Source organism: Alternaria metachromatica (assembly GCF_023757995.1).
Source record: "Alternaria metachromatica strain BMP 0045 chromosome Unknown scaffold_12, whole genome shotgun sequence".
NCBI lineage: Eukaryota > Fungi > Ascomycota > Dothideomycetes > Pleosporales > Pleosporaceae > Alternaria > Alternaria metachromatica.
In genome coordinates, this window is record NW_026055503.1 from 562528 (window position 1) to 574919 (window position 12392).

Here is a 12392-nt window from a genome sequence, read left to right on the forward strand (position 1 = left end):
AACATGGCTGTACTGGGTATGTCGTAGGGCTCGTGCATGTATCCGTCGCGCCTGCCACGCCAAGCCCGATGCTAGCGCGCCTGCCCATTGCTCTGCTCTCATCTCCTCACTCCGGCGACAGACTCTTCCTTCTATCACCTCCCTTCCTTCTAAATAACCCGACAGTCCCGCCCCACTAATCGCGACTCTACTTTCGCGCGCTTGCTCCTCCCTCGTTTCCGATATACCTTTTAGGAAGCTCTTCTTCAAGACTACACCATGGCCGATGAGAACTACGAGGACGACATCTTCGACGATCTGTCAGTATTTCCAGCGCGACTTAGCTTCGCGCGCGTAATGCGACACTTGCTAACCGTCCACCAGCTACGATGATGAGCCCACACAGAAGCCCGCGGCTGCCGCACCCGCACCAGCCCCCAAGACCGAACCTGAGCCTGCTCCAGCCGAGCCCGTAAGCGCGCCTACCCAGGATACTGCACAGAACAACGGCCAAGATAGCGCGCCCGCATGGCCAGCCCAAGGCGCGGCAGACGGCGACTCGCACATGGACCAATCCGGTTACAACGCTGGCGGCGAGCAGTCGTACGACAATGCGCCCATGGACGATGACAATTATGGGCCAATCAACGTGAAAGAAGATGGGTAAGTCGTGCAATGTCTAACATGATTCCCATCTATCAGAGGCGCATCACAAGGTAAAAGAGCACATATTCCCCGTGTAAGGGCATCCGCCGAGGACATATTGTTACCAGGACCCAAGTCATCAACGACCGCATAAGACATTCTGCTGGAGCATCAGACACCATGAGCGATACCAGCTCTCGTATGACACTTTGCATGTACAATCAAGGAACAAGCTTTGGACACGGTGTGTGTCTTACATTCAAAAGCACCTGGGGTCATGATTGGCGCAGAGTCTGGGATGAAGGTCGAGGAGCTAGACACCTTGCGAAAGATTGTGGTCCATATCGCCCATTGGCGAGGCGTTCGATGCATGGCGGAATGGGCCACCAGTGTTGGTTGTTAGAAGAAGCTGGAAGACACAAGTCAACCGCTCAGCGATACTCAGAGCAACCATCAACGCGCCTCACGCAGGGACTATCGCGGCTTGCCCGAACTTTGGCAGCGCCTCATGTCGATATATACCTAGGTACTTGATAGCGCGTACCAGCAACGCAAGCAGAGGATAGCTACCGAGTCGTGAGATAGTCTGAGACTTCCACACTCGAATTCATAGCAGAACACAGACGTTTCATCCGAATCAAACTGTGCCTTTGCAAGGGCTACTTTTGCACCTCGAAACTTGGACATGAGTACGTGGAGTGCGTTCTTGGTCGATATGATTGGTGTACGCCACGAAGTCGATACGTCCAGGGTCGGATGCGGCGCAGGAGTTGGTGTCGCTTAGCCATTCGTCAGCGGCTGCGGTCTTCCTCGCGAGCGGCAAGAGAACCTCACGATACCAACATACATGTTTCCGTCGGTCATCAATCAACCACGACAAGCTATGGAACACGAACTTTTCGACACTGCAACTTGCGAAATCACTTTCGATAGCCCCGCTGGCGAACAACAATCAGCGGTGCAGTGCGATCAACTCGACAAAGACTGCGACGCCAGCCTACACCAATCACTCATCTACTGAGATTGTATCCTGCTACGTCTCGCCAAGGACGACGACTGGGGATACGGTGGACTGTATGCGAGGATGCTGTACTTGCGACTTTCTGCATCTTTAGTCTTACCAATATGGTTTCGACGGCATCATGATGACGGCCAACGCCAGCCTTCACGTCAAAGGCCACCCAACTATATACCTACGGATGCTCTATGATGCGCCTCATCAATCTCGTCTGCTCTTCCTGGAGTTGATGATATGGAGTAACATCTTGCTAACTTCAACCATAGTAAAATGTTCATTGGCGGTCTCAACTGGGAGACAACAGAAGGTACGTGATGACACATTAGTAGAGCAAGGCATACCCCAGTCTTACTACACAACTATGCGCTCAAACGTAGGGACTTACTAATTCCCCACAACAGATTCACTCAAGGGTTACTTCTCACAATTTGGCGAAGTCAGTGAATGCACCGTAATGCGGGATGCTGCCACTGGACGCTCGAGAGGATTCGGTTTCCTTACGTTCAAGGACCCGAAGTGCGTCAACATCGTCATGGTTAAGGAACACTACCTCGACGGCAAGATTGTATGTCTGCTCCAATCGACAACGAGCTATCAGCTAATACAATGCAGATTGACCCCAAGCGTGCTATCCCACGTGAGGAGCAAGAACGTACCAGCAAGATTTTCGTCGGTGGTGTGAGCCAAGAAGCGACCGAGGAAGACTTTACCAATTTCTTCAAGCAATTCGGTCGCGTTGTCGATGCCACACTCATGATGGACAAGGAGACCGGTCGACCCCGTGGTTTCGGTTTCGTTACCTTCGATGGCGACGCAGCCGTAGACGCCACCCTACGCGGGCCCCTCCAGATCCTCGGCAAACAGATCGAGGTCAAGCGCGCTCAACCCCGTGGCAACATGCGCGACGACGATGGCGGCGATGGAAACAAGAAGTTCGGTCGCAACAACAAGTTCAACAAGTTCAACGATGGCGGTAACGGTAACCAAGGTGGCGGCAACAACTACGACAACGGCGGCGGAAACATGCAAGGCCAAGGCGGCAACAGCGCCATGTCTCCTGCTATGATGGCTCAGTACTGGCAGCGAATGCAACAGTACTTCCAGTCCATGCAGCAAACCCTTGCTCAGCAGCAAGCCGGCGGTGGTATGCCCGGTAACCCCATGGCTGCAATGGGCGGCATGAACCCGATGCAAATGCAGCAGATGCAACAGCAGATGATGAACCAAGGTATGAACCGCGGCAACGGCTCCCCGAACCCTCAAATGATGGGTGGCCCAGGTGGTATGAACCCGATGCAGATGCAGCAAATGCAGCAGATGCAAATGGCACAGATGCAAGGTGGAGGAGGCCCAGGAGGTCAAGGTGGTCCGGGTATGATGAATCCTCAAGGTGGCCAGAGTGCCGGTGCACGCCCAGCTTACACCGCTCAAGATCAACTCGCTTTCGAACAGCAGAAATACGAACAACAACAGGCTCGCCGCCAGCAGCAGCTCTCCGGCCCCGCCGGCTTCGGTAACCCCCAGGGCGGCCCTCAGAGCTGGGACGGCATGTACGAGGACGCGCCTCAGCCGAACATTCCTTCCGGTCCCGGTGGTGGCCGCGGCGGCTTTAGGAACAACCGCTCTCGCCAGGGCTCTAGCCAGCCCCCTGCTGGTGGTGGTCAGGCTCCCATCAACGCTCCCACTGGCCCCAAGAACGCTGGTGTCAGGGGTGCGAACTACCGTGGAGGAGGTCACCGCGGTGGCGGTGGTTTCAGGCACCAGCCCTACGGCGGCCGTGGTGGCTAGACGTGGATTCAAGAAGATTCAAGAGATGATGCCCGAGAGATGCGCCGAAGTCAAAACGGAGATGTATTCACTCTTCTGGGTGGAGTCGGGTTTGTACATGGTGGAATAATTTCAGTTCGTGATATGCATGGCCGAGATCTTGGTTTTGCGCTTCCTTTTCTTCCTCTTTGGGATGGGATGGGAGGGTAATGACACGGTATTGGGGTTTGCTGCATGAACAGGCTGGAGGTGGTCTTCTTCTTTCTGTATACTAGCATTTTCAAAAACAAAAAAGTCCATTTCGGCGTTCTTGGTCTTCACATCTTCTCAGATTGCCGATACAATTGACGCCTAATTCCTGGGTGTACCTCCTTTTTCGCAACCGCAGTCTGATCCGCATATACGCACAGTATTGGTGGGTTTCGAGAGAAACAATCATGATTCATCTTCGGTAGTGTTTTGGAGAAATGATGGAAATTGCATGGACTGACTTATTCGGCCAGGCTCATACACGTTATCTGCCCAGGATTTGGTAGAATCAATTCTCAGATTGAGGACAAGAAGGTAGCTAGCGGACTGCAGGGCTGTTTATATATCGAGGCAGCCACCAAGAATGACGTTTGACGTGAGTAACTTCAGGCTAAGACACTGACAATACGACCCGCAGTGAACGACAGCAAGCATGATATCGCGCATGTCTAGTTTCGATGGATGCATTCACGCTGGTTTATTCACGATCAACGAATTTTGGACATGAAAACACCAAACCCAGAAAGACATGTCGTTTTGTAATTCGGTTTTGACCAGTCTCCCGTAAGGATAGCTTGTTGCAGGTTGAAGAAAAGGCGCACAACACCCAACATGCCTTTCGTGGAATGATCTTTTGAATGCTTGCAACCGCAGATTACATGTTTTGTCGATGAGTTTGTTCTGAAACCACCTCGAGCCTTTGGCGTTTCTCGGTTTTCTAAAACGTGATGGATAAATTCACTCACTCACTTTCTGTAAGCAAGCTCTCTCAAGAGGAGAGATTGATATGGTAACTTCAAAAGACAAGGCCATGGAAACCCGGATGCGAGGTTTTTGGTAGCACAAGGGGGATAGATATATATCGAACCAACTTTTGGGGAGGAGCGGCACATCGCGCTCACGAAGTAGCGTTGGAAAACAGGAAAGCAACATCGTACATCGCTATCAGCTTTTCGACAGAAAATATACATGTGTTCGTCCAATTTTTGTAGAGAGATCCTCAGGGTCAGGTTTGCAAGTGAAGAAGCAAGGTGATAACGGATGCTTTATATATCCATGCGCTTACTGAGTCGCCTGCTAATCGCGGGTAGAGTCAGGCTAAGGCATGTATGCCACGATGCGTAGGCCAGGCACACGCACATAGGTTCTCCTTGTCGTTTTGTTTTTGGCGAATAGATATGCAGAGGTTTCCCTATCATCGATGGAGACGCAAAACACTGAGCAAGACATAGATCGCGTGCCTGCATCTTTTGGAGAAACATGCAGTGTGGGGTCGAGTGTTTCAGTGTTTTACACCAGCGGTAGATTCATTTGGAAAACCAGAAAGAGGCGCACCAGACCCGACATAATCTATGAGCCGAGAGAATTTTTTGGAGGGGCGAGACGCCAGACATATTTGCCTTTTTTTAGTCATTTCGTTTTGGAGTTGCCAATATAAAGGCGCGAGTGAAGAAGAGAACGTTGAGGAGTAGATGAGAGGTATTTATATCTGGTTACACTGCTGTAGCCTATACTGCCAGATCCAGGGCAACAAGCAACATGACACATTCTCAACTCGTTTTCTGATCGTTCCAGGAAAACAAAACGGGCAAAGACATGAGCCTTATCTTCTTTTGTTTTGGGAGCTATATGAAGGTTCATACGAACCGAGGTGTCGAAGTGTAATCTGCAAAGAAGGACTTTCATACGGTTCGCGGTAGAGACTGCGGCGAAAGGAAGGAAACACATGTGAAGAAGTTGGTCTAATTTTGGAACCAGAGCGCCCGCAGACATGCACGTTCATTGCGAAGTTTTGGATATTGGAGTCTCGGAAGATAGCTAAAGAAGGAGATTATGATCCGGCAGACGACATTGTTTATATATGTATGGACTACAGGCGTATACGTAGTCCATAAATACGCTTTGATGCAGTTTTTGTTACAGTTACAAGCTTCTCAAAATAAGAATGATCTATTACATGTGTTTACGAAGAGTTGCGAACCACACACCCAGCATCGGGATGTAGTTCGCATGAGATTTTGTCCTTTGCAGTACCAGTGAGCTTCCCAGCTTGTAAACGGCGCGTGACTACGTTTTGCTCGTTTTAGACTGAGAACAGAGGCAGGAAAGCGGCAAGAGGAGACATGGCAGAACCGTTCGTAGATTTCGGAGCAGACGACAGCGCCAGTCATTTGCCATATGTTCTCTTGTTTTGATTCAAATGCTCGGAGCGCGTGGTTTCGGGAGTGATAGAGCTGACGAACTGGGAGCTTTTATACGCAGTCGCACAGTCGCAGTGGGTGCTAACGAGTGTGTAGAGGCCACGAAAAATTCATAAGATGGACTTTGGGTTTTTTGTAAGTTCGCACAGCTCATTCCGCGACTTCCTGTGTCTTTTTGGGCGTAGATTTCTTTCATCGCATCCGCAGTCTCGGTTCTTAGGGAAGCTCATCGCATTCACCAACTTGGCTTTTGGATGAGAACTAAGACAAAAAAGCGACAGGAAGAGACATGAGTGTAGAAGACTTGGTTTTCGAGGCGGAGAGCAGAGCCGATCATTACAACTCGTTCGCGGCGTTTTGGATAGAGGTATGATTTTGAAAGTGTCGAGGAGTAGTAGAAAGACGAAGTTGAGGTCCTCTTTATATGTTGGAGAGGACAAATCCTTGGACTCAGTAGCGCATGCGTCAAAACCGAGCACATAAAGAGTGCAGATCGCGAATTTCCGTTTTCGAAAAGCTCATGATGTATCTTAATATCCTCTTTGAAATGCCCCTAAGTTTTGGAAAGATTGGTTGCGAAAGGTCTGGAGCAACACATGAGACCGGCAATAGTAGTTTTGGACCGATGACCAAGAGTTGTGGACGGCGAGAAGAAATCATGTCAGACTTCGAGCCTTTTGGTGATCCACTCAAGAAAGACAGCAGATCATGAAACGAGCTTTTTCGTATTTTGGTTTTTCCGATGGAAATCGGGAGCGATGATGCAGAAGAGAGGAAGATGCAACAAGGAGTATTTGTATGCAGATCCCTGATCACGAGGGCCGCTAGTAAGAGGCTTTGGTACGAACACGCTCAGGTTTCTTCAAAGTTGTACTGTGTGCTGCGATGGAAACCCAGATTGTTCATCTCGGATCTGACTTGAAGGAAAACAGACTTCTGCGCCTTCAACGTCAGAGACATGGTAATGGTGTAGTAACAGTTGGTCATGTAGTAATCCATTACATTACGACATAGTCGTCATTAGTCTAACGTTCAAAAGAGCCTGAGCCCATATCTAAACTCCACCCATGCGATGCGATGCTGATGATATACAACAACTAACCCAAACCAACCATACGCTATGCAATTCAATATCCAAACAATAGCCGAAGCCAGTTCCAAAAACCTATATACTCCCTCCTGCTCCCTTTGGAGCCTTTATTCTGGTAGCTCAACTTCCAAGTTGCAGCTGGCCAAGGTGCAGCCCATAACTTGATCGAGACTTTGAAACCGACATATCCTTTCGTAAAACATTTCCTGACACATGCAATCATCGCGACGATACCAACGCCTACGGTGTAAAACGCTGGACCGAAGACCATCGTATCCCATAAGTTTTTCCAGCCCGCCTATAGGCCGACACATCCGGGGATGTGGATGAGGACGATGGCCCATGGAAGTATGGAGGAGACCATGAGCTTCCACGACGCGCCTTGTGCAGGCGCAGCAGGGACGGCGTCCTTAGCAGCATTGTTTTCCAGCCCGTTGGCAGTCGGCGCTGGGGTTGTGGCAGGGTATATCGTACGGATAGTGGTGAAGCCGCGATCGTCGTATCCGGTGACTGTCTTAGGCCCATTGTCGGATGAACCCGTAGGCAAAGCTTGCGGCGATGAGGTATAGGAACCTTGAGGGAACATCTACAGGTGATTGTTAGCATTTCGTCACTAAAGTAGACAGGGGCTCGAAAAAGGCTTACTGACAGTGGCTGAGCTGGGTGGAACAACCTTTCCGGAATCCGAAACGGTCCACCCGCTCGGGAGCCCGGGGTAGTTCGCAAACGTAGGCTGCGCAGTGGGAGTCGCCGACGGGTCGGGGATCCAGGGGTAGACGCTGGGACGTGTGTAGTCGGAAGTCTGGTGAGGAGTGAAGGGCAGAGGCTGTCCGGTGGCAGTCGCAGTGATGGCGGGTGCGTCTGCGATGGGAGCGTTACCGCCAGAGAAGACGGTACCTCCAACAGACTTGATAGATCCCGAGGTGCCAGATTGATCGCCATAGACGTATTGAGTACCGGTGGAGTAGTCCTGAACCATGAGAGACTTGACCTTCATGCTGAAGGGGCCTTGAGAGTAGTCGGTAGGTCCACGGGCCCAAGAGATGGTACCTGCAGGGTTGGCGGAGTCACCACCGCTCCATGCACCGAACTTGATCTGCATGGGGGTCTGGGGGTACTGGTTGTTGGCGTTGGCAGGCTCGAGAGTGCGGACAGTCACGTCATTAATCTGCCATACGATCTGTTCTGGGGTCCATTCGATGGTGTACTTCTTGAAGCCTGACTGGCTGCCCGGGTCGTCGTGGAAAGCACCACGGTTGTAGTCTGTGGTTTGTCCCTTGCCGAAGTAGTTGCTCTGAACCTCATCGGGGTCTGCTCCGAGCCACTCCCAGTCGATTTCGTCCAGAGTGTCGGATTGCAGTACAAAACTGCTGACGATACCCGCGCCGGGTGCGGCTTGAACTTCAATGTCCACCTTTCCGAACATGATGTACCACAGCGAAGTAAGCTGAGGTGCGTCGCCAGACTGTCTTATGGTGAAAGACACGCCATCGTCGCCGTATGTGGGGTTGCCTTGGGGTGTGAAACTCTCAGATTCAGACGAGAAATCGATGTTGACAGTCCTTCCAAGCGCCGAATCCGGGGGGCAGTCGCTTCGTAGTGTGGGGTTGCAGTTGGACCATGTCTGAGCGGCGGCAGGGGCAATGAGGGCGACCGAGGCCAGAGCAGTGAGTGCTCGCATGGTGGTGCGCATCTTGAGTGCGATGTGACGGCGGAGATGGCAGGTAGCGAGCGTTGCCGACGGGATGCGCCGGTGGTTGTGGTACAGCGACGGGATGCGATGTGATGTCCAAGATGTGCTGTGATATCAAACGAGTACTAGCGAGTAACACGTGTGAGTATCGTGGTGAAGAGACAAGTTTGGTTGGGTACCCGCTCAGCACTTGAGAGGCAGTGGTAGAGGTGTGTAATGGTGACAGACACAGCTGCCGGCCAGCATATGTAGTGTACCAGCCATCTCTGAGCAATGACCTACATGATGAGGTGTCGCGCGGGCTAGCAGAGCGGGCCAGGGCTTGTCGCGATACAGGATTCGGTGGAATTGGGCGAGGTTGGCTGAGCGACGCCGGGAGGCTGGTAGACGATGTTTCCCAGCCACACCAAGACCCCTGCCTCAGCCGAGCGCAGCTGCCAACACCGCGCCCAGGCAGGGATGCATCTCGAATATGACGCAATCGAATTTCTTCTCCTTAACAAAGTCCGTAGTAGTTTACACAGTAAACAGGTATCTAGAGAGTAGCTTAGCTATTCTTAGGGTTAATCTTAGTTAACACTTACTTAGATAGTTAGATTAATTATAAGCTTAGCTATTCTTAGATAGTTATAGCCTAGCGCTAGTACCTTAGTAGCTACTTTATATTTTATTCTTAACTTTATTCTTAACTTTAGCTAAACTAAAATTTAACTATAATTATTACTATAAATGTCTATTTACTAAACGCGCTATAAGTAATAATAAGCTAAGTTTTAACTAAGTATAAACTTATAGTAGACTAAAGTAATAGTAGAAAAAATATACTTAGTATAGTATAATCTAAGATAGCTCTTAGTAAGTGTTAATATAAAAAAAGTAAAGCTAATATTAATTTAAAAGTAGTAAAAAGTAATATAAATAGTAATAGTAATAATAAGAACTTTATTATACTAGTAAAAGTACTTTAAATAAAGAATATTAGTAATTAAGTAAGACTAGTCTTTAGTTAGACTAGTCTTAGACTATTTTTAAGCTAATACCTACCTTAGTAATAGTATTATAAGTATAGTAGTTTTTTTTTATATCTAGCTAAAATACTATTTATATCTATTATAAGAGTATAAAACTTTAATATAAAATAGTCTTAGTTAACTCTAGTTAGAATAAAAAGAGTAAGACTTAGACTATTATATATTAAACTCTATACTATATATATAATATAAATATTAGTAAAAATATTTCTACTAAAAGATACCTTTACTAAGTTAGTACTTAGTATAATCTTAAGATAAGATACTCTACTAACTTTATAAAAAATAAGTTTACTATATTTATAGTTATAAAAAATATATAGTTAATACTTATATAAAAGCTATAAATAGAATAATTTTAGTTATATCTCTATATTACTAATAAAGTATAGTATACTATAGCTAGCTATACTTTTCTTATATAAATAGATAGTTAACTTAGTAAATATTAGACTACTTAAGTTAATAGTATAATAAGTATAGACTAAACTTAGATAAAACTACACTAATATATATAGCTTACTTTAGTCTAGTTCTTAAGTGTACTAAGAAACTAAAGATATATTATAATATAAAGTAGCTTTACTATAATTATTAGCTTAAAGCTAACTAAGTAGTAGTATCTAAGTTAATACTTAATAAGATTCTATTTCTAGACTATTACTAAATTAGTATTACTCTAGATAACGCGTATATTCTACTATTTAGAGATATAAAGTTTTAAGAGAAGTAATATTAAGAGTAAAAAGTAAGTATTAGTATATTCTTAAATTTATCTTAGCTAATAGTTATTAGTTATATAATATAAGAAGAACTATAAGATTTAATAGAGTTATAGAGAGTACTATTAAGTTACTAGTATATAAAAATAAAGTAAGTAACTATTAGAGTTACTTTAGTATACTTTTACTTATATTAAATAAGCTATTAAGTATAAAACTATCTATATTACTACTAAAATTTTAAAAAATAGCTATAGATATAAGATCTACTATAAAAAGAAGTAAGGTAAGTTAAAACTTATCTTAGTTTATACTTAACTAATAATACTAGTTTATCTAGAGCTAGTCTCTACGCCTAGTCTAGAGTATAAGACTTTAGTAAAGTTTACTAATAAGAGCTTTACTTTTACTTATTATATATTACTTATACTATATATATATAAGAACTATCTTAGTTAAATCTTAACTAATAATATATAGGTAGGCTAAGTTTATAAAGTAAAAAGAAAAGAAAGTATATAGTAAGAGTAAAAGTAGCTAAAGTAAAAGTAGCTTCTAATTAGTATCTACTAAGTCTAGTCTAAGAGAAATTAAATAAGTATTAGATTAAGTAGCTAATCTATTTAAGTATATAGTCTTATAGGCTTTATAGACTTATTATAAAGTATCTTATATAGCTAAGAGTAGACTTAGTATAGTTTAGTAATAAGTACTATAATATATAGTCTATGCGTCTAGTAGTGTACTTAGTAATTTCTATTAGTATCTATTAATCTAGCTACCTATTCTTTTTACTAATTTACTTTACTATATTAACTAGAATAGCTAAATTCTAGAAATAGATTAGTTTTAGTAGTATCTAATTATAGCGTTTAATAAAAACTCTAGTTAGCTAAGCTATAGTATACTATTACTAATAATATTATTTCTAGGCTTTATATTACTAGCTATTAAATAGAAGTCTAAAAGACTAGATTATTCTTAGAAGAAACCTAGTTATAGTGCTACGTTAGTAAAGCCTATATTACTAGAGAATCTACTAGCTACTCTAGACGTATAATCTTCTATAAACTAAACTAAGTCTAAACTAACTATAGCTACTAACTTAGCTCTACTAGTAGCGTAATTATTTACTCTACTTAGATATAAGTTTTTAAACTTAGGTCTACGCATTAAAAATAAAACTAAGACTAATTTATAAACTTCTTCTAATTCTAGTATATATATCTTACTATAGTTAGATCTAATAAAGATATTAGATACTACTCTAAGTAAAACTACTCTAGAGAAGACTTAGTGTAGTCTTAATATTAGTTTTATATTATCTACTCTAGCTTAAATAGATCTTTTTACCTTAGACTAGAATATATAGAATATACTAAATATAGAAAGTCTAGACTATACTTAGTTTAATCTAGATACTAATACCTTAATATCTAATAAGATTTAAGTAGTGTTTACTAGAATCTTTTTCTAAGAATTATCTTAGTCTAATTACTAAGTAGCGCTTCTATAGCTAGCTACTACTACTACTATAGACTTATTAATAATAAGTCTTAACTTCTCTATATATAAGAAGTCTTTTTAAAAGATAATAATAGACTCTATAGAATATTCTACTAGTTAGATAGACTAATCTTAGATAAGTTTATAGCTAGTATATAATTTAACTTAGTTTTAGTATAAAGTAGTTAAAATACGTAGTATTAGTATTATTAAAAGCTTCTATACCTATCTAAAAAGTATAAAAGTTAAGTCTTAGACTAATCTATTTAGTAATTTACTAGAAGTAGAGGTAAATATAGACTTTATACCTACACTAGAGAATATAGAGCTAGAACTAATACTCTTTAATATAAGTAACCTTATAGATTAGACTAAAAATATAAGCTTAGACTATACTTAGATATAATTCTAATAAGGCTAACTTTATATAGAAAAGCTATATTATCTATAAAAGCTATATATCTAGGCTATATAGTATAACTTTTATATAT

General features: G+C 43.8%; 2 protein-coding genes across 2 annotated transcripts; one reads left to right on the top strand and one right to left on the bottom strand.

The window, feature by feature from the left end:
- Positions 1–258: 258 nt before the first annotated feature.
- J4E83_005943 (uncharacterized protein) lies at positions 259–3430 on the top strand (the record flags this gene model as incomplete). Its single annotated transcript, XM_049332859.1, has 5 exons — positions 259–299; positions 364–642; positions 1909–1949; positions 2044–2207; positions 2255–3430. The coding sequence occupies 5 exons, from the start codon at positions 259–261 to the stop codon at positions 3428–3430; spliced, it is 1701 nt and encodes a 566-aa protein (XP_049188101.1).
- A 3817-nt stretch (positions 3431–7247) lies between these two features.
- J4E83_005944 (uncharacterized protein) lies at positions 7248–8642 on the bottom strand (the record flags this gene model as incomplete). Its single annotated transcript, XM_049332860.1, has 2 exons — positions 7248–7535; positions 7599–8642. The coding sequence occupies 2 exons, from the start codon at positions 8640–8642 to the stop codon at positions 7248–7250; spliced, it is 1332 nt and encodes a 443-aa protein (XP_049188102.1).
- Positions 8643–12392: the final 3750 nt, after the last annotated feature.